At 42.2% G+C, this 22,653-nt stretch overlaps 4 protein-coding genes across 4 annotated transcripts; 2 read left to right on the top strand and 2 right to left on the bottom strand.

The window, feature by feature from the left end:
- Nucleotides 1-2,905: 2,905 nt before the first annotated feature.
- LOC123475343 (BEN domain-containing protein 6-like) lies at nt 2,906-4,339 on the bottom strand. The gene is made up of 5 exons (XM_045177938.1): nt 4,242-4,339; nt 3,877-4,052; nt 3,635-3,780; nt 3,140-3,374; nt 2,906-3,077 (listed from the first exon to the last, which is right to left on the bottom strand). Exons 2-5 carry the CDS (start codon nt 3,977-3,979, stop codon nt 2,950-2,952), a joined length of 612 nt encoding a protein of 203 aa, XP_045033873.1. The 5' UTR covers nt 3,980-4,052; nt 4,242-4,339; the 3' UTR covers nt 2,906-2,949.
- Nucleotides 4,340-17,549: 13,210 nt separating this feature from the next.
- Nucleotides 17,550-18,362, top strand: LOC123475555. The gene has a single exon (XM_045178414.1). The coding sequence runs from the start codon at nt 17,550-17,552 to the stop codon at nt 18,360-18,362; it is 813 nt and encodes a 270-aa protein (XP_045034349.1).
- A 1,509-nt stretch (nt 18,363-19,871) lies between these two features.
- On the bottom strand, nt 19,872-21,028 carry LOC123475284. Its single transcript, XM_045177834.1, has 2 exons — nt 20,731-21,028; nt 19,872-20,659 (listed from the first exon to the last, which is right to left on the bottom strand). Exons 1-2 carry the CDS (start codon nt 20,963-20,965, stop codon nt 20,256-20,258), a joined length of 639 nt encoding a protein of 212 aa, XP_045033769.1. The 5' UTR covers nt 20,966-21,028; the 3' UTR covers nt 19,872-20,255.
- Nucleotides 21,029-21,545: 517 nt separating this feature from the next.
- On the top strand, nt 21,546-22,032 carry LOC123475514. Its single transcript, XM_045178288.1, has 3 exons — nt 21,546-21,566; nt 21,628-21,776; nt 21,856-22,032. The coding sequence occupies exons 1-3, from the start codon at nt 21,546-21,548 to the stop codon at nt 21,998-22,000; spliced, it is 315 nt and encodes a 104-aa protein (XP_045034223.1). The 3' UTR covers nt 22,001-22,032.
- Nucleotides 22,033-22,653: the final 621 nt, after the last annotated feature.

The raw sequence follows: 22,653 nt of genomic DNA, 5'->3' as shown, positions 1-22,653 counted from the left end.
GACCATCAAGGCTACAAGCAAGATGGCAAGTCGCGAATTGATCTAAATCGGTCGTACCCTCAGCCATTAATTACAGCAAAATCTAAAGAGAGCTACCAGTCGTTCTGTGTACGTTGTGTAAAAGCACAGATACAGAGGACGATTGCAAACAATGCAGGATTTATGATTAATCGGTACACAATGCATGTTTTCATAGGGACATCCCTCAAAAACATGATATACGAAGCTTTTGCTATCGAACCTGCATCGAAACATTTGTAAAATATGTTTTATCTTGTTATTTTTGTCTTTTTCTTTAATTTTAATAGAATCTGTTTTCTTTAAAGGAAAAGGTAAATGGTAAACGAATTGGCAAGAAAATCAGTTTTATGCTCTGCCAGTTGTCTCATTTGGTTATATATTTGTTAAATAGAAGTTTTTTAAAAATACATTTGAGTTTTTCATATGACTAAGCATACCAACATAAATTACGGGTTCGTAACTTGATTTTTAAAATGATATCTGTTGTGACATAACAGCGGTTTGTTTTATTTTCTATGCAAGCTAGTAAACCATACATAAAGCTTGCTTTACAGGTACTACATAGCCCTCTACTTTGTACTACTGTAGATAATTGCCTATGTATGAATGGAAAAGACGCAATAAAAAAGACCCGAAAAGTCCATCAACAGGAATACCTGATTTTTGTATTCACTAGCATTTTTTCTATAGATATATAACAGACGATACAGACACATAGACACAAAAAAATCGAAAATTAAACAAAATATCAATGGACGTAACACAAAATGAATCAGGCACACTAGTTGATTGATCGCAATGAATTCCTTGAATTGCGAATGGTTGGGCACACATATTTTTGTAGCATAGTTGCTTATTGAAATTGCGTCACAAGCGAAAGTATAAACTCTCTCTCGTACGCAAAGAAACAGAATATAATAAACTACAACTATTGTTATAATTTTATCGTGTGGGGGGTTCTTCTTCTTTTGTCCTGTCTCTTACATTGGCATTTTTTCCCTATTCTTACATTCAACTTGTTTGTATTTTAAAGACGGTAAAAGGTGGGGTTTCGGGAATTTTTCAGAGGAGAGAGAAAAACCTTGAGTGAAAAAGAAAATATCTCTGAAGAAAAGAAAAAAAAATGTTTGCCTCCAGTCTCTCCCAGAGAAAAAATATACAATCTGTTGTAGAAGTGTGTCCATATCTAGCCAGATGTCACCACCTAACGGTGAGCGCCTGATGGGTTTATGGGGAGAGCTCAACCAAGAATACACAGTTACGGTCTACACCTTGAGACTACAACATGGTGTCAGAAGTGCTGCGCACAGATTTTTATTGCGTTGGCGTCCCACGTGGTGAGTGTTCTTAGTCTGTGTGTATCGCAGCCATCCTGGTTAATTTTCGTAACTTTTCGAACTGGTGTGTTATGAGTAGTGTTAACAATGTCGTCCACGTTAAATTTTCCGGATCCGTTTAAATTTTTGGCGTCAAATTTGCCTGTTGAGTGGACTCAGTGGAGACGGCAATTAAAATGGTTCATCTTAGCAACGAGGAAGAAGGAAAAAGATGAGGACGTTATTGTGGGAGTGCTTTTGTCTTTACTCGGTAGAAAAAGGGTCAAAATTTATGAAACGTTTGTGTTTACTGATCCCCTTGATGCGAAAAAAATTAAGCCAGTGCTGGATGGCTTTACTAATTACTTGAACCCCTAAAATGTGAAGTGTTTGATCGCTTCGGATTTCACAAACGTGTCCAGCAACCAGGTGAGAGTTTTTACTCGTGGCTGGTTGAGCTACGAAGCATGGTAAAAGCTTGCAATTATGGTACTGAAACACTCTGTGTTACGTGACCAAATCGTGCTTGGCGTAGCAAGTGATCTCGTTCGGGAGAAGTTACTGTACGAAAACGGCCTCACGCTACCTAGTGCATGTTCTATTGTAAGAGCTTGTGAATCTTCTTCGTCCCAGCTCAATCAAATATCTACTCGGTCGGAGTCTGTTAATGCCCTTCAGGGTAAACAGTTGAAAGATACCCGTGTTGCTTGTTATCAGCAGTGTGATGGGGCTTCAACGTGGTCGTGCAGAAATTGCGGTCGGCAGCATCGGAAAGGTGCGTGTGTGGCAGCTGCCATTACATGTTATCGATATGGAAAGTTTCGACATTTTGCAAAGCGGTGTTGGAAAGGCGAGGGATCACAGTGGCAACAGAGTTCTTCGGACGGCCGTCAGATGACACGTCCAACTGGTCAACGGCCTCAGGCTAGCCAACAGCCGCCTCCAAAACAGCAACAGTTACCAGCTCAACATGGCACATATATCCCAGGCTAAAATCCGAGGCAATTAATTGCATGTTTTTAGGCAATTTATTGTGTGTTTTAAAACATGTTTATATTGGCACACTTTTTGACGAAATAAATTATGGATCGAATCATACTAAAATCTGAAATTTTGTTTTGCGCTAAAAGGAATAATGAATTTTTAGTATACTATATTACCATAATAAATTAAGTAATTAATCGAAATTAAGCACATTATTTTTTGAAGATGAAAAGTTGTGTATTCATGTTCCATTCTAAGTATAATAAATAGAAATATGGCACACGATTCATTTCTGATAATAAATTGCGCACTTCTGTTCCATAATAAGTATAATTATTAGAATTCATTACTTATTACGTCAAAATAAAGCACACGATAATTTTACGATAATAAATTGCGCACTTCTGTTCCAATTTAAGTATAATTCATTACTTATTACACAATTTAGTTCACCGTGGTTTTGAATAGTTCCCTACTTTCTGGATATCACGCAATTAATATCTATAGTTGTTCGCATTTAATTCATACTTATACGATTAATTGTATAATAAATGGGGAATGAAGTTTGATTGAAATCACTTGTATTTTAAGGGGCACATACATAACTCGAATTAAGTTTTAATGTCACCTATTTTTTTCTATTCTTCTGTTTGATGTTATTCAGAGTTGTGGTGATGGCTTTTCTAATAACGGAAATCTTTTCGTCCTTTTCATTTTTGGGAAGTTTGATGTAGTTAAAGTAGATAAGAGTTTGGTCTGAAAATAATGAAACATATATTAAGGTTTGAATTATTATAAAAGTTAACTAGCCAGCTTACCAATTATTTGTGTTAGTTCCTTTTCATCCATTGATGGTTTACCAGTGAGGTTGGCACCCATAGTGTGTGTTGCAAGATATTCTTCCGGATACATAAGACGTAAAAGAGCAGCGACAAAGCGTTTGTCGGATTTTTTATTTTTGGAGGGGATACTATCAATAACCTTTTCGGTTATTGGAAATTGAGCCTCGATAAACAATGGGTTTTCCAAGTCGATTTTAGATTCCAACTTAGCCTAATAAAAGTTTTTTAATAATTTGAAAAAAAGCCGAATAAGTAAGAAGAAACAACAGTACGCCATCCACCATAATTAAACAAAAAAAATGTAAATTGAAAAAAAAAATGGAAAATGGAAAGTGTGAAAGCTAACTGTTCCCTAAACTTTCCTAAACTATCGAACCAATGAGAAGCCTTTTAGATTTACTGTAGTAAATCTCTAAGGGATATAAATATATTCAAATTACACGCGAAGTAAAAAAAAGAAGAGTATTATACCGCCTCACTGCAGTTGCGAGGGGGCTCATCGATTTTGCTGACAGTGGCAATAACGTCAGATGACGACTCGGATGACGACGACAGCTGCTTATTCGCTTTTTGTTTTGCGATGAGTTGGTCAATCCATGTCCTGACGTTGGTGAACTCTGAAAATAACAAATTTGTTATAATGAGGAAACATTAATGAGTAACAGGATAAATGCACGTTGTTCTACAGAACAACGCGCATTGCGAAGGTATACCTTCGCAGAACTTCAGCTTGCATTTAAGGTTGTCGTTTTCCTCTTGTAGATATCGCACCTTGTCTTTCAGGGACTGTATGTCGTCAGAGGACTTTTGATTCATTTCGGCTTTCAAGGCCTCCAACCTCAACCTCCAACCTCCAACCTCAAACGCTGATGTCGATAAAGCAGCATTTCTATACGAAAGAGCGACGTGAAAAGGTTATATTCTTGGCTAATGTGCCACATGACACAAGTTTCAGAATCGGAAAAAACGGGACACGTGAAGATCGACGGAAAAGAAAGTAAAAAAAAGATGTAGAAAGCTTTCGCGCCGTAAAATAGTAAGGTTTTCACGCGTGCGGAATTATTTGTTCTAGACTTACGAAATGGATTTCTTTTCAGGGCCATCAGAGCTTTCTTCGTCACTCGTCGCAGGCGAAAATGCAGAAGACGATGACAATTTTCGAGTTTTTGGAGACGAAATGAATTTGTTTACTTCGCTGCTAGCCCTGCCCTAAATCAAAATTAGTCGATGACTTTATAATCACGATAACGTAAATGATTGCTATACACTTACTGCTGAACGGACACCATCAGTTTCTAATTGCGTTGTCGCTGTCGATTCTCCCGAAAATTCACTAGTTCTCTTTCTTTTGACTGTGTAAGGAACGGCCAGCCGCGAACCTTTTTACCACCGCCGATTTCACACCTCCGATGTGCGTCCTTGGTTCCCACGGAGAACCCTAACCCGAAAACCCTTACCCGGTACCTTTTTACACTTTAGTGTTAAATTTACACTAAAATATTCTCTACCTTTCCCCGTATGTTGAATTAAACTGACCTTGTTCTCCCGTATAAAATGTCCCTCCAAAACCCTAACGAAGTCAGTCTTTTTCTAGTGCTCAACTCGACAAGTTCTCTTAATTTTGTAAGTGTAAGTGTTGTGTTGAATAAACTGTTTTGTGCCCCGACCCGCCGCGTTCTACTCTACCGCCGCTAGTTGTCACTATGCGCACACTGTAAGTCTACCTCAAATTCCCCTCTCTAGCTCGTCTTATTCTGGAAGCCCACTCTCACCCGGAGAGTCAAGCTTCACATTGGTGACAGTGAAATTCGAACCCCGAACCCCCGTTAGAGACTTAAATTTTCCTATATCTTTCCGGTACCTCAGATAGCGCCAAATTTAATTTTTTCCCACATTGCCAAATATCTATTGATTTTTTACCAATAAGCGCCACTGCTAAAGGAAATTAGAACTTATTCGCTTAAAAAAGTAAATGGATAATTTTACAAAAGTATTTCGAAGGGCTGGGAAAATAGTTACAGGATTCACGACCAAAAATAAAGTAGCCAGAAAAAATCAGGGTCCTACAAGCGAAATAGTATATTCTCAGATACAGCCACAAATCGCCCCAGATAACGAATCCCCTAGCAATATCAACCTACTAACGGACAACGAGGTAGAAGAACACAACCTCGTCGCTCAGTGGGATAGAATTAGGGAAGAAGAAACAACGCACCTAGAGAGCGACCAATACGGAACACCCCCTTTAGAAATTCTAAGACAAGCTCAAGCACTTATCGCAGAAGATCTTGGTCAGCAGGGAATAGAAAACGAAGCCACACAACGTTTCTTCAACGAGAACCTTACAACACTAAAAACAGACACAACAGGCACCCCAAGCTTTAACAAACAATACGCCGATTTACAACTTGAAGACGTACCAGAAGAAGAGATCTTACACGAACTACTATTTTTGAGGGAACTTAATTGCCAACCTGAACTGTCTTACGAACAAATCAGAAAATCATACCGAGCAGTGATACAGCAGTATGGCGAGCATTTTTATACACCAAAGGAACTTTTCCGATTTTTGAACCTCAGATCATACCTAACTCCGATACCAGAAGCTCTCTACCCAAACCCTTCACCAGTAACCGCAGGTCAGACGGAATCGACCACACTGGCTTCCCGACAAAACCCTAACCTGGAACTAACCAGTTTTAAGGCAGACATACCGTACTCCGTCCTCACACCACACCCGATCCGTGTAACTAGTAGAGGAAACCCCTTTTTAACAACCCAGGACCAAGAAACCGGGGCAAGAAGCAAAACAACAAGCAGACTAGCAGAAAGAGAGTTAAGATCTTCTACAGTAGCAACACATAGGGAAACGCCGAGAAACGCAGAAAACCTCCCACCTCCGGTTCCAAAGAGAGTATCATTCACCCCTCAATTATCAACGACAACAAGACAGAACACCACAAACACAATGAACTATAACCCGCGCCCTCAAGCCAGTACTAACTCAAGCAATCCCGAAGACGACTTGGTGTCAGTATTCCGAGCTTTAACCAGAAATAACTGGTCAACTGACGAAGCCGCAAATTTCGTAGCCACCCTAGTAGGAAACAACACAACCCGAGCATCCAACCCTCCCCAGTATACGTCTACACCGAACCCCACCTTGTGGCAAAATCCGATGAGCAGTGCCATCGCCCCTCCCTGGCAGAACTACCGAACGACGGCATCAACAATAGCCCCTAAACCAAGCTACATGACCTCAAACACGCACCAACCGCAGCCTCACTACGGACACCACCAATCAACAATCAGCGAACTAGATATACAAGCAACCCGGCTGCTGACACAAATTAGCGTATTCTCCACACCAGGAAACAACGCCGACTTCAACTCTTGGCTAAGGCATTTCGAAAATACCTTGGACATTGGCGATTTCGAAGAATCCAAAAAAATAAAATATCTCCGATCCAAACTAGTGGGTCCAGCAGGAGACTTCTTGGAACAGTACCAACTCGATCACCCAGTCGAAGCAACCTGCTATGAAACCCTCAAGCGAGCGCTCAAAGAAAGATTCATGGGAAAAAACATGGAACATAAATACCGAACCTCGTTCAACAGCTGCAAAAGGGAACCTGGAGAATCAATCAGGAACTTCGCACACCGAATCCAGAAACTTGCAAGAGGAGGCTACCCGAACGTAAGCCACGAAGTAATTGAACAGTTAAGCAGGGATAAATTCATGAACGGACTAGCCCCCCAACTTCACGATCGACTATTCTGCAAGGACTTCCCCTCATTCGACCAGATGATCGAGACAGCAGAACGACACGATTCAGCTCTGGAACTCATAAATTCAAGAGAAAACCCAGGCACAGGAGACGCAACAGGACCCCTAGCAAGGAAAGAAGACGAAGCAAAGGACATCTCCGACCTCATGAGGGAAGTAATTAGATCGGAACTCGCCAAGAACGCCGAAACGAGGAAACCAGAGCGAAGGGAGCCGAGAAATGGGCAATACGACACGTCCGATAAATTCTGTACATACCACAACATGTACGGACACGACACCAATAACTGTGCAGCGAGGCAATACCAGATGAGACTAGTGTGCGAAATATGCGGACGTAGGGGACACAACCGCAATTCCTGTCGCGCTCCCGGAAACCACCCATCATCAGGGCAGCAACCTCAAAACAATCCACCGCCGAGGGACTATTATAATCAGCCCCCAAGACCGCAGCAGCAACAAACGCCGCAATACCCACCACCTACTGCAAACAACCCTCCAACAAATAACACCGCAACCGGACAGTTAAACGAGTAACCACCGATAGACATGTCGGGCCAAACGGTGGAAACGATCCTAAGCCCCGCCAATACGTAAGAAGTGTGCAAAATAAAGTCGGACCTCCAAGAATAACACTAAAAGCAGGGGAAGTAACATTCGAAGCCCTTTTCGACAGTGGTGCAGGACGAAGCTTACTAAACAACAATTTATACTCGGCACTCGGTGGAAACGTAGTGAATTTTTCTCCAGAAGTAGCGGTAGAGCTATTTGATATAAATAACAGGCGCTTAAAAACCCTGGGTACAGTAACCCTTCAATTTCAGCTAGTGGACGAAGAAAGTCCCGATCTCCTAGTTCAATCGTTCATCGTAGTGGACGATATTACCGAGAACTGCGTACTAGGTTTAGACGCACTCTACGGTCACAAGTTCATCTTCAACGGCAGTGAGAAGACGATTTATCGGATGAGAAAATCGGATCAACCTACTCATGAGCCCGTTATGATAACTCCGCGCAAAATCACTATTCCTCCATACACAGCCCAAGTGGTGGAGAGCGAACGGGGGGGCGGAAAGCTACCCCCGAACATCGCCTGTTCATTTATACCGGCTCCAGAACTCCCGAAGGGAGTCCGCCTTGACCCCTTCGTTTCGAAGAAACAAGGGAATGGATTATTTCGCATCGTAATCATCAACGAGACCGACAAACAAATCACGATACCAGCCTTTCGAGTATTAGGTACAGTAGTCTTCACCGAAGAAAAAACACAGCACACAGTTGCCTCCTGCTCCTACCAAAACACGCCGACTGACCCCAACGTCTTCAACGAAGCCCTGGCAGAAATTCCGAGCAAAGAAAAACAAGCCCTACTAGAGCTCCTCGAAAAACACGCCCATCTGTTTGCTTTCAAAACAGAAGATCTCGGAAAGACAGGACTAGTCAAGCACACGACCGACACGCAAGGCAAAGGACCAATCCGCTCACGGCCCTATCGGAACTCCCCACGACAAAAAGAAGTCGCGGAGGAAATCATCCAAGAACTACTCAGACACAAGATTATACGACCATCTGTTTCTCCTTGGGCATCGCCCATTGTTTTGGTACGGAAAAAATCGGGAGAAGAAAGACTGTGTATCGACTACAGGAAACTAAATTCCATCACGAAAAAAGACTCATTTCCGCTGCCAAGAATCGACGACGTATTGGACCTCCTGCAAGGACAGAAACTATTCTCCACCTTAGATATCGCTTCAGGGTACTGGCAAATAGAGATGGACGAGCAATCCAAAGAAAAGACTGCTTTTATTGTGGACAATAATTTGTACGAATGGAATAGATTAGCATTCGGGCTAACAAACGCCCCAGGAACATTTCAACGTTTGATGAATTTTGTGTTAACAAGCGTCCTCGGTAAAAGTTGCCTCGTTTACTTAGACGACATTATAGTATTTTCCCAAACCATCGAAGAACACGTCCTGCACCTGCGAGAAATTTTTGGACTATTGGAGAGAGCTAACCTAAAACTCAAGTTATCCAAATGCAAATTCTTGCAAGAGAAGGTAAATTATCTTGGCCACATCATATCAGCCGAAGGAGTAGCCCCCGACCCAACAAAAATTGAAGCAATAGCCAATTACAAACGCCCATGCACCGTGAGAGAACTTCAATCATTTCTAGGACTAGCCTCATACTACCGTCGGTTCATCGAGAAATTTTCAACCATTGCACACCCCCTGCTAGTGCAGTCAAAAGGGCAACCCAAAGATGAGATCAAATGGGGATTGGAGGAGGAAAAAGCCTTTGAAGCCCTCAGGAAGAGCCTGATAACAGAACCAGTGCTGTCATACCCGGATTTTGGTAAAGAGTTCATAATCTTCACGGACGCAAGCGATCACGGACTCGGTGCCGTCCTATCTCAAGAAATCGACGGAAAGGACAAGCCAATTGCGTATGCCATCAGACATCTTAACGACAGTGAAAGAAAATACTCAACGGTAGAAAAAGAAGCAGCAGCCCTGATATTCGGGATAAAACGTTTCAAATATTACCTACAAGACGAGCCCTTTGTGATAGTAAGCGATCACCGGCCACTGCAATGGCTTCAGACCTTCAAGGATGAAACAGGGAGACTAGGCAGATGGTCGATAATGCTCGGTAACCTAAAATACACGGTACGATATCGGCCAGGACGGGTAAATGAAAACGCCGACTTCCTATTACGGATACCAGTGGCAGCCGTGCAAGTGCAGCCCAAAGACGCCGATAGTATAACACAAGAACAGAGGAACGACCCCTTATGCCAAGACATCCAGGCGTACCTAGAAAATGGGCTTTTATGGGAAGAAGACCGACAACAAATGCCAACCTGGGCAAGAGAAATCGAACTATTCACCGTCGAGGATGGCATATTATGCAGGTTGTACATGCCTCACTCCGAAAAGAGGCGACAATTTGTGCAGAAACAAGTGGTGGTACCAGCATCCTTACGACAGGCGCTAGTGGAAGAATATCACGACTCACCGCTTTCTGGCCACCTCGCTTACCGAAGAACCTGCCAGAGGTTACGTGATAAGTATTATTGGCCAAGCATGCTCGAAGACGTTAAAGAATACTGCCAGAAATGTGAAACGTGCGCTCGACAACGACGATCAGACAACAGAGCGCTTCTACATTCGCTCCAACCCGCCCAAGCCCCATTCGAAACATTAGGACTAGATTTCTTGGGTCCTATTAGCCCCACATCCTTCGAAGGAAATAACCACATACTTGTGATAACAGATTACTTTACCAAATGGGCGGAGGTCGTGGCGCTTCCAGACCAAACCGCAGTAACCACATGTAAGGCCCTAGTGGACAAAGTCATAAACTACCGTGGCCCTCCTCGGGTAATCATCTCAGATCGTGGCACGAATTTTACATCGGAGCTATTCAACGAACTTTGCAAGGCTCTCCGCATTGTTACGTTCGTAACGAGTACGCAGGGATTTACTCTTGAAAAAGGCAATTAAATATTCAACGAAATAGTTGTATTTCGTCCCTGCACTTGGGATTCGCACAGTTACGCGAAAAAGGGGAACACGCGAAAAAGGAATGGAAAAAAATCCGCGAGGGGAAGCCAGTGTTAAGCAAAGCGCCCTCCTATGGTCCTGTCGCTCAGACGGTTACCCTCTACTGCCTTTTACAACAGGTAGACAAAGGCGTCTGGCTAATTGACCCGCCATCTGGCAGAGACAAGCACATAATTAGGGATGGGGATATTGGCGGGAGATACAATTGTAACATTCGGCCCTTCCTGACTCGAAGTTCGCCATAAAAAAAAACAAAAAAAAACGAGAACAAACAAAACAAAACACAAAAGGGAACAAGACGAGCACAACTAATTTAAACAAAAGAAAAGCAAAACAAAGAACTTCGAAATTTCCACTTTTACCAACCCTCCAAAATACTATACCCTCCCTCCGCTCACGGCTCTAAAATTACCAGTTAAACACACGTGTTAAGAACAACGAAATCACAAAACAAAACAAAACAAAAACGAAGTAAATTCAACATGAATATACATTTTCCTTAAATACTAACCCCGCTTCATACCAAAAAAAAAAACAAAAATTAAAAAAACAAAACAAAACAAAATTCATCTAATACCTTTCCCTTGGCCTGCGACTTAATAATAATAATAATAAAAAAAAAAAAATGCAAGGAGACGATAGAGGAGGAAGATCGTGTTTAATACTGGTCAGTGAAGTCCTTCATCCATACTGGCCGTCTTGATTTGCGACCGGCTCTTGTAGTTGTTGTCCTCTCTTCTTCTTCTCTCTCATGTTCTCTTCTTTCTTCTTCTTCGTTTTCTCTTTCATGAATATTAGCTATCTCTCTTAGTTGTTCTTCGTCTTCATCTGGTTCGTCTTCTATTCCTTGCTCGTCTTCATCCCACTCGTCGTCAACTCTACCATTGAAACGACGAATTTGGCATACGTGGGCATGAAAACGCCGGAACGAATTTTTTTTTCTTACAGCGGGCAGGTCTTCTACTAAAAAGGTCGTAGCCGATACTTTTTTGACGACTTGAAACGGGCCGGTAAATTTGGGAAGGAACTTCTTTGTTAGGCCTTTCTTACGTGGCCGGCGACGGACGAGGACTAGGTCACCGGGGAGAAGTTCGAACTGAACTCTCCTGCGTTTGTCGACTCGTTCCTTCACGGCTCGTTGTTTCTTTAAAATTCTCAGTCGTGCGGCTTCTCTTAATTTATGAACCCGTGCTAGGAAATCAACGTGGCTCTCTTGCTCTTCAGCTGGCCATGGAAAAAGACGTTCGACGGGCAAGACTGGTTGGCGACCGTTCACCAGCTCGAAAGGTGTGATCTCGGTAGTTGATTGACGCGCAGTATTGATTGCGTAAGCTGCTGCCGCCAGGTGCTTATCCCAGTCATTGTGCTGTGCGTTGATGAAGGCACAAAGCGCAAGTGTTAAAGTCCGGTTAACGCGTTCCACCAGGCCGTTTGTTTCTGGATGTTCGGCTGTTGCTTGAATATGCTGAATTCCCCACTTCCTTAACCATTCCTCAAATAGTTCAGATGTAAAACATGATCCCTGATCGGAAATTATCCTTTGTGGTGTTCCGTGCCGGTATAGCATGTTCGATTCTAAGAAGATTGTCACAAATTTGGTTGATGTGTCCGGAACAGGCGCCATTTCAACCCATTTGGTTAAGTAATCGATAGAAACTATGACGTGACGATGGCCACTCGGCGTTTCTTTGAAGGGTCCAAGATGGTCGATGCCAATTAGCTGGAAAGGAGATGACGGAGGCTCGATATGTTGAAGTTTGCCGACTGGAAGACCAACAGAGTGTTTGTGTTTTAAACAAAAGATACATGAATTTACAAAATTTTGGACACTCTTTCCCAGTCGCGGCCACCAAAACCTACTTTTAATTCTAAATAAAGTTTTCTCTACTCCCTGGTGCCCAGATGAGGGAAAATCATGACAAGATTCAAGGACTTTGCGACGTAGGATGGAGGGAACAACTAAAAGAAATTTTCTACCCGAATTACTATTTTTTTTATACAAAACTTTACCCCGAATAACAAACCGTTGGGACATGTTGTTTTGAATTGGGGAACTCAAGGAAACGAAAATTGGTCGGAGTTGGCCGTCTTGTTGTTGCAAGAGGGCGACCTCATTGGATGCTAAGCCAGTTTCAGGCATATTTACGGCAATACAGCATGTTTCCTCTGTCTGAGAATCGTTGGTTTCGACAATCGTCTCCGCCGGATTCCGAGACAGGGCGTCTGCTACTTGGTTGTCTACGCCTTTGACATGCTCAATGGTAAAGTCAAATTCTTGGAGATCAAGCACCCACCTGGAGAATTTGCCCTTCAACTCCTTTTTTCCCATCATCCATTTTACGGAAGAACTATCCGTTTTCACAATGAAATGTCGACCATAAACGTAAGTGCGGAATTTCTTTAATGCCCAGACAACTGTCAAACACTCCAGCTCGTTTGCGTGATAGCGCGTTTCTGCATCACTCAACTTCCGGCTAATAAAAGAGACAGGCCTATGACCCTCACCAGCATCTTGTGACAATACTGCCCCGAGCCCGATTTGACTTGCGTCTGTCTCGATGGTGACTTCCCGAACGTCATCGAAATGAGCCAGAACAGGAGCTGAGGTCAAGCGCTCGACGATCCTGTTCTTTGCGCCTTCTTGACGCTCGGTCCATCTCCATCCAGTATTCTTCTTCAAAAGTAAGTGTAAGGGGTGCGCAAGGGCTGCAAAGTCTGGTATGAAACGCCGATAATATGAAGCGAGACCTAAAAACCCGCGTAAGGACTTCAGATTAGTTACTGGCATTGTCGTTAGGGCTCGAACTTTTTCACTCTCTGGGCGAATACCTTCCGCATCAACTACGTGTCCTAGATGAGACACCATGGTTGAGCCAAAAACACATTTATCGACGTTCAGAGTCAAATTTGCTTGTTCTAGGGCTGTTAGAACCAGCTCTAGACGTGCCAAGTGCTCCTCAAACGTCTTCCCAAAAACAAGAACGTCGTCCAGATAAACAAGACACATATGCCATTTCAGGCCAGCCAAAACCTTGTCCATTAAACGCTGGAATGTTGCTGGGGCACAGTTTAAACCGAACGGTAAACGAGAAAATTGATAAAGGCCGTCCGGAGTGACGAAGGCTGTTTTCTCTCGATCTTCTACCGCTACTGGCACTTGCCAATATCCGCTGGCCAAATCAAGACATGAAAAAAACTGGGCGCCTGCTAATCGATCGAAAACGTCGTCGATCCGAGGCAATGGATATACGTCACGTTTTGTCACTGCATTCAAGCGACGGAAATCGACACAAAATCGATATTCTCCCGATTTCGCCTTCCTCACCAACACCACGGGCGAACTCCACGGACTATAAGACTCTTCAATAATCCCGTCTTCCAACATTTCTTCGACCTTGTCGGCAATAACTTGGCGTTCAAAAGCAGACACCCGGTATGGCACAGATTTGATGGGACGAGCATCCCCCATGTCGATGTGGTGCACGACATCTGTCGTGTGTCCGATGGCTCTTTTTGACCCCGGAAAACACTTTTGTCGACGCTCAAGCAACTCGACTATTTTTGCGCGCTCCAAAGTACTGAGTTTCTCCCCCATTCTGATTTGTGGAGCTAACTTAGAGAAATGATCTTCTGAGATCAAAGTTGCGCCAACTTCTGGAATTCCGCCACTTTCTGACACGCCAGACAATTCCACGTCTTCGTCTGCTTCAACAACACAAAAAAAAATGGCGCCGCTTCAACTTCAACTCCACCGAGGCGTAATTTACAATAGCAATTTTTACAATTCCTTCCCTAATATCTACAATGCTCGACGGTTTTACCCATTCTTTCCCCGGTTTTGAACAAGAATTAAATTTAACAAATCCCCTCCCCGAAATACAACTTGGCAATCTCCCATTCACAAACATGAGTGAATTAGGCGGGATGGTTTGGGGTCCGTCCACCTTAACAGGCATCCACTCACGGCGCTTTGACGGTGACTGCTCGGCGAGATACTCGCAAATATCATTCCCGATGATAAATTCTTCATTTCCTTTTACTCCCCCCACAACTAAGTCAACCACTTCCCGTTTTTGCTCTTCGTCACACACGCAAACCTTTTCTTCTTCCGTTTCTCCATTAATTATATAAACGTCCTTCGCAAATCGTACCTTCTTCCCCCCCCCGTTCCCCTAAGATTTCACCTTCCTTAATTTCCACGATTTTACTCCCTTCCCCATTGAAAATTTTACTCCCTTCCCCATTCAAAATTTTACTCCCTTCCCCATTGAAAATTTTACTCCCTTCCCCATTCAAAATTTTACTCCCTTCCCCATTCAAAATTTTACTCCCTTCCCCATTTAAAATTTTACTCCCTTCCCCAACTAGTTAAATCCTCCCCCTCTTAACCACTATACTTGTATTACTTTTAACGATCCAATCAACCCCCAAAATTAAGGCAAATGGTGCAGTCCTCAAGACAGTTACATGATTAATTTTTACAAGTTTACCCCCCCATTTAACGTTGAGTGGCAAAGATCCCTCGACGCGCACCGGTTTGTTGTCGACGCCCCTGAGTTTAGCTTTGTTCACCTTACGGCTTGGATTTAAAAACTTGCGCACGACACTCAGTCGGACTGCGCTAACACTTGCACCAGAGTCGACGAGAGCTATAACTTCGCCTACTTTTTCTATCCAGACTTTGATAAGGGGTAAGGCAGGTCGGTTTTCAAAAAAAAACAAAGCCTCTTAAGGGCGCCATTGCCGTTGGCGGGCAGACGCGTCGTTTTTTGCTGGGCAGTCCCGGGCAATATGTCCATTCCTGTTGCAGACATAACAAAGTCTCTGTGGTGGGCCTCTCTGGGGCATCGGGCCTCCAGCGCGTGAACCACCGGTTATCGGGTTAACCGCCAGCCGCAACATCGACGTTGAAATCTGATTGACCAATCTGTCACCAAGATTTTGAAAAAGAGCCGCGAAATTTGGGGCAGGTGGGGCGACAACAGGTGGCGCAGGACATGCCGTGCCATTAAAGGGTGCAGTGTATGTTACAGGCGGGGCAGGAATACCCATTTGAACACTCGATAAGCCAAGCTGTTCCAAGTCCCGTAGACGAGTTACGAAGTCAGTAAAATTGACAGGTAGCTGAGCCGTAAGCGCCGCAATGTAAATTGGATTGGCTAGCCCCCTAAGCAACGCCTTAATGATGTCTGCCTCTGGCAAAGGTACAGGAGAGCGCAGACATAATCTACGCTTGTCCAAAACGTACTCCAAACAAGATTCCCCTGGTTTCTGCACTCTTGCTTCTACCATTAAGCTCCACTCCAAAAACGACAAGGTGTGGGAAAAGTTTGTGACAAGGGCCGCCGACCAAAGTGGCCACGTACCATAGTTCTGCCCGGTTTGCGCATGCCATTGGGACGCCGTACCTAAAAGACGTATTACGGCAACCAAAAGACAGTTCTCGGCCGTCCAACCTTCTAACCCTGCTACCCTGTTTACTTGGTCAACAAACCCCTGTGCGTCCTCGTCTGCACTACCTGAAAAATGTGGTAGAGAGTTTACCGCCACTGTGGAAGGCCGAATAACAGGTGCATTGGGTGGTGCAGCAACAATGGCTTGAATAGCGGCTTGGTTTTGCTGTTGGCCCCCGATAACTTGAAATAGCTGCGCCATCTGGTTCTGCCTCGCTGCTGCGTCCGTTGCTACTGCCGTGGTGAACCCTTGTAACGCAGCGATGAGAGCTGCATTGTCCGCCATTTCAGTTTTGGTCGACGCTTCCGAAGGAGAAATGTCAAATTCCAGACGTTGTTTAGCAGCGTCGTTTGGTGGATAGCGAGGTACAGGGCGAACTAAACGGGGTCTAACCGGTTCTGGATCGGTTTGTTGGCTACGGTTCCGTAAGTGATAGTGGTGTTCAAAACCAAAAAAAAGGTTCTTTAATTTCGGAATCCGTATCCGACATGCAGGTCCCGACGCCAGCAAAAGCAACCAAAAGAAAAAGACGCAAAACAGACGTGACTAATCAGTCGGTCAACCACGAGAAAGAAAAAAGAAAAAAAAAACCCACTTGCAAAAAAAAAACAGAATAAACATACATAAACGACGGCACCAGCAAAAGCAAATAAGGCAGGAGACGAACACACAAAAACCAAATTAAATACCCGACAAAAGCTTAGGTACACCAACCGAAACTCGCTTAAATTGTTGGCACGCCAAAAAAAAAAAACAAGAAATTAAACGCCGAAAAATTAACAAAACAAAAAAAAAATATTTCAACTTTGGCTTCAAAGCGAAAAAAACCACGATCCCACGGGAAACTACTTTGCGGGAGAGTCTGTCGCGTAACACAGATCCAATATGGCCACGCCCACAGTCACGCCTGCCTCCAACACGCGACTGGATCCAATATGGCGGCGCCCCTAAAATGTCACTTACACACAAAACACACAAAATATAAACCAAAAAAAAAAAAAATGAAAACTTACGGAGATTCACACACCACTTCACAAATTGACAAGACAAAACCTCAGAGATGAGAGAGAAAAAAAAAATAATAAATAAATACTTTAAGGCAGTGGCGTTCAGTAAGGCGACTTTTTAAAAGTCGTTCTAAGGCCTTGTAATCCCTCTTCTGACACCAATTGTTACGTTCGTAACGAGTACGCAGGGATTTACTCTTGAAAAAGGCAATTAAATATTCAACGAAATAGTTGTATTTCGTCCCTGCACTTGGGATTCGCACAGTTACGCGAAAAAGGGGAACACGCGAAAAAGGAATGGAAAAATAATCCGCGAGGGGAAGCCAGTGTTAAGCAAAGCGCCCTCCTATGGTCCTGTCGCTCAGACGGTTACCCTCTACTGCCTTTTACAACAGGTAGACAAAGGCGTCTGGCTAATTGACCCGCCATCTGGCAGAGACAAGCACATAATTAGGGATGGGGATATTGGCGGGAGATACAATTGTAACAGCATCAAACACTGCACCACCACCGCGTATCATCCACAAACCAATGGATTAACCGAACGTTTCAATAAAACCGTCGTAGAAATGCTAAGAAAGTACATCTCCGAAGGATACGAAGACTGGGAAGACATGTTGGGACACGTAGCATTCGCTTATCGTCATTCAATCAACTCCTCGACGCACGAAACACCGTATTTCCTGAATCATGGACGGGGCGCAGTCATGCCTATCGACCGATGGTTACAGCCAACCTCCTCCGATCCTATTACACCGCAAGACTACAAGAGCCAAACCATGAAACGCCTCCTTAAGGCTTTTGACCTCGTAAAGGCAAATCTAGAGAAAGCAAGAGCACAGCAAAAGGAACAATACAACAAACGAGCTAAAACGTTCGAATACCAAATAGGGGATAAAGTACTCCTCGCCGTACGAACCGTTAAACCCGGGACCAGCCGTAAACTAAATCCCAGATACCAAGGCCCGTACCGAGTGACCAAAATTAACCGAAACCACACAGTGGAGATACAGGCAACACCAGGTACGGCCCCGCAGCTAGCTCACACCAACCGAATCAAACCATTGCTAGAAGCTATGATCTGGAGGGACGACCCCTGTCCCGACTTTGAAGACCTCCGGCTAAATCCCGCAAGACAAGTAATCGAAGAGCAAGAGGAAGAAGAGCTCACACCGGTAGAAGACGACACAGCCGAGTCCTCTTACCCTCTGGAGGCGTTTTCCCTAGACCTCCCGACAGATGAAAATGAAATGAACATTTCAAACGCATTTTTCGGATTCACGCCACCAGACCAGGGCGACGAAGAGTTGGCACAGCCAGCCAGACCGGAAAGACGCACAGGGCTACGAGCATGGTCATCAATACGCCCGCCAAGAAGATAGTCAAAAAAATGTTTTTGTCGTGTATACATGTGTCGCATGCTGAAGAAGGAACTGTTAACTATGATCAATATATCCGATTCCCCGAGCGAAACTTCAGGGTACCACTCGTTCGACAGCGAAACCACTCTCCCCCTAAACCCTGCTACATGATTGCGGGACGCAATCTTTCACGGCCGTAAGGTATGTAAGGAACGGCCAGCCGCGAACCTTTTTACCACCGCCGATTTCACACCTCCGATGTGCGACCTTGGTTCCCACGGAGAACCCTAACCCGAAAACCCTTACCCGGTACCTTTTTACACTTTAGTGTTAAATTTACACTAAAATATTCTCTACCTTTCCCCGTATGTTGAATTAAACTGACCTTGTTCTCCCGTATAAAATGTCCCTCCAAAACCCTAACGAAGTCAGTCTTTTTCTAGTGCTCAACTCGACAAGTTCTCTTAATTTTGTAAGTGTAAGTGTTGTGTTGAATAAACTGTTTTGTGCCCCGACCCGCCGCGTTCTACTCTACCGCCGCTAGTTGTCACTATGCGCACACTGTAAGTCTACCTAAAATTCCCCTCTCTATCTCGTCTTATTCTGGAAGCCCACTCTCACCCGGAGAGTCAAGCTTCACAACTGGCTCTTGGAATGTGTGGTCACTAGGCTTCTCATCAAAATTGTCGAAAAGAGCCTGAAAATGGAAATACATTCACGAAATAAAATGGTATCATTTCAAAACTTCCAACAGGAAAAACTGAGAAAAACAAACGTTACCTTCCCAGGCAAAAATCCGACACAATTAAATGCATGTTTTAATACATGTTTATATTGGCACACTTTAGGACGATATAAATTATGTATTGAATCATACTAAAGTCTAAAATATAATTTTTAGATAAAAAGAATAATGAATTGTGTCCCACTTGTGGTATACTAGCATAAGTAAAATAATAAATTGAAACATGGAAGAATTGTACTCAATGCGTATCGAACTACGGAACTATATATCGGTAGCCGTACGTGCTACCAACTGTGCCACCTTCGATAGCAATTGACTCAAGAAATATCTATGCAAATTCGATTCAAGTGCGTTAGGTGATAGAAAAATTTTGGAGATTTTTTTAATATTTGGAAACATTTGATTTTACGTGATAGAATTTGGTTTTCGAACATCAACGATTCATAAAAATTGATTTTGTGAAATTTATAATGATAACTTAACTTAATTGAATTAACATAATAATTTGAAACAGATAAATTGACATTATAAAGTTAAACTTTCGTATTTATGCGGATACTTGGAATAGAAGTGGCTAAACAAAATAAAAATACCCTGAAAAATTGGTTCTTCCCAACTTTCCAAGTTCATAAAATATTCGGGGTATAATCTCGTTTATTCGGTTCAGGCGTTCACAAGTCCCAAAAAATTATGGGATATTATTTGATAATATAATGAATGGTATAAACACCCCCAAAAATTTGGGAAAATGTAAAAATTTTGCTTTTTCTCATTATTCCTGGGTTGCTAACCCCGAAAGAATTATATCCTTTTTAAGAGTCATATAATAATTTTCCAAAATTTTACGCACTAATCACATCTATGCACTATGTTAACTTTTGTTTCATCGGTGTGAAACACGATCTATTGAAAACTATAATATAACTCATAATAATTGACTTCTAATAATATATACATTAAGCAATAATTGCTTCCGCCTTGTATCAAACTGCATAATATTACTTTTTTATCACATTTTATTACCAGTTTGTAAAGTAACAAATAATTAATTTTGATAGTATGCGATTTATTGAAAACTAGCATAATTAATTGCTTCTGTTTTATTAGCATGTATTAAATTGCATATTGTTACTTTATGATCATACTTAATATAAGCTAGTATGATAAAATCAGGCTAATATATCATTAATTATACTAGTATGCGATTCATTGTAAACTTGTACATTTAATTGTCTCAGATTTTGGGCTGGGTTCTGCTCCGTAATTTTTTTCAAGGTGTCTTCGCTTTTTTGGATGTCATGCTTCTTTTTCACGCCTGTTTTTCTCACCACAGATTGCTTTGCTGTTTTTGGTTTACTTGTGTCTCTGGTTTCTTCACTCGAATACTTTTTTTCCTTTAATCTCTTAGACTGGCGTTCCCCACTACCTAGGGCTATCTGAATCTGGCCATTAATTTTCTCGTCAGGTTTGTCAGATTTCTCCCAGATTTTTTCTCTGATCTTCCCAAAACTTGCAACTGGCAGAATTTCATCGGCGAGCTGATCACGATAGTGTTTTAGTTGAATCAAGTCATCTGTAGAAGCAAGATTGGGTTATTTTTTGTTCCGATAACTCTGTAACATGAGTATTCAAGTATATACTTACTACCAAAAAGAAGAATTTTGGCACATTGCTTTAGTTTCACTATTTCTTCTTCTTCAGCATTTTTGGATGGCCGATGCGGCCAGAAAACAAAATGAGACACATCATACGGGAAATTTCTGTCTGATGTTTCATCACCATCACACTCCACGTCAATCAGACTACTTGTCCCTGTTTCCACAGACCCATCATTAAAATCAAAAAGGGCATATTTCGGCAATTTGTTAGCGCGAGGCATGATAATACACTCAAAAGTCGAGAAAATTGAGAACCTAACACAGAGAATTCTAGAACTAGCACGTGGTTTTCAATTTCAGTATACTTTTACAGGGTATTTTATTGCTGTCTGCTACTGAGATATTAATAATCAGTAACCCGTTCGAACAACATTTGCCGATATTTACACAATAAGATTTATATAATCAATTAGTAAATTACATCAAGGTTTCATAAATTTCAAGTTAAGTGTGGATTCACACAAATATATATTTAATTATATGTATGTCCTATTTTCCTCATACAAACTTTTTCATTTTTCAATTACGCATAACATAATTCGGTTTCAGCAACTTTTGTGTGGAAGGCCACCAATTTTTCTGCTGCGTAAAACCGTTGCTTAAACCGAATTTCGTTATAGGTACCGCTAAAAAACGCTGTAGTGTGAACGTACCTTAACGCGCGAAGCGAAGAAAAACTATTAAAGAAGAAGGAAGGGCTTTCTACATCTTTCTTTCTTTTCCTTAATCTACTATTCGACAGAACTCACTAGTTATTAGCAGCCTTCGGTTAGGTTTTTCTTTCCCTTTCCAATAACTGTGATGGCCTTTTCGTCAGAAAAAGTAAGTTGATTGAACTTCAAAATTAAATTGCGCTAAGTAATCTAAAAGTAAATTGTTTTAGTTTTTCCCAGTCCCTCTTATTTTACAAATCATGTGCGAGGGTCAATCAAGTATCTTAATCAATTCGTTGCTTGAAGGGCCCTCGTACAATGATTTGACGCTGTTGAAGGAGAATTTAACCTCTTGGTTACTAATCAACAATAAGACAGGGTACGTACAACTATTTACGCGTTTTTGTATATATTTTCTTAATTGAAAGTAATGAAAAATAATTTTTTCATTTATCCAGGTATTACATACCTTCTAAGTCAGAATACCTAAAAATGGGTTCGTCCATATGCCATTACTTTCCGTTGACGACGATTGATTCCCGGTCTTGGGCTAAATTATTTATGACATACGCCGAAGTCCAAAGATCCAAAAATTTCATATGAACGAGCTGTCAATAGAATGGTTTTCCGATTTATTTTAATTCTTAATGATTTAGTGGGCGTATATCTTGTATGATGGGTTGGGGGGGTTGGTTATGACCATTGTTTTATTTTTTGCATTTTCAAAAGTCTGGCGAGGATTATTTTTTGCACCCTGTCCCCCTGGAGTGTACCAGTATAAGTTTTTTTATAACGCAACAAGACGTGCTTATTTTTTGTGACGCATCTTTTCGTTAAGTTTTTCACTGTGTCTTTCACGTGCAATTTCCTACTTGCCTGGATAAATCAAACTTCAAGTATTGTGATGAAGCATCACAGACCAGTGAGTTACATGTGCTGGTTAAAAAGACTAAAGTGTAATCCAAACACAATACCGAGGAGAACTTTCTATCGTTTGCGACAACATGTCGTAGGCCGCCGTACAAGTTCCGTCGAAACCCAAAATTTAAATCTCAATAGAAATAATGGTAAATAGTTTCCAAAATTTTAATCAATGAATTATGCATCATGCGTCTTTCATATCATATGTTCCCCTTTGATAGCGTACCAAAATCGTGTGATTAATCACGCAATTACTTGCAATTAATTGGCTTTTTGGCACTCATTTTGTTTTGTTTATCATTTTTATTCAAATTTATAAGTTGGTGAGGGACACG

Source organism: Daphnia magna, linkage group LG8 (genome assembly GCF_020631705.1).
Source record: "Daphnia magna isolate NIES linkage group LG8, ASM2063170v1.1, whole genome shotgun sequence".
NCBI classification, from domain to species: domain Eukaryota; kingdom Metazoa; phylum Arthropoda; class Branchiopoda; order Diplostraca; family Daphniidae; genus Daphnia; species Daphnia magna.
The sequence above is the reverse complement of the archived record's forward strand: the minus strand, read 5'-3'. Positions and strand labels throughout refer to the sequence as shown.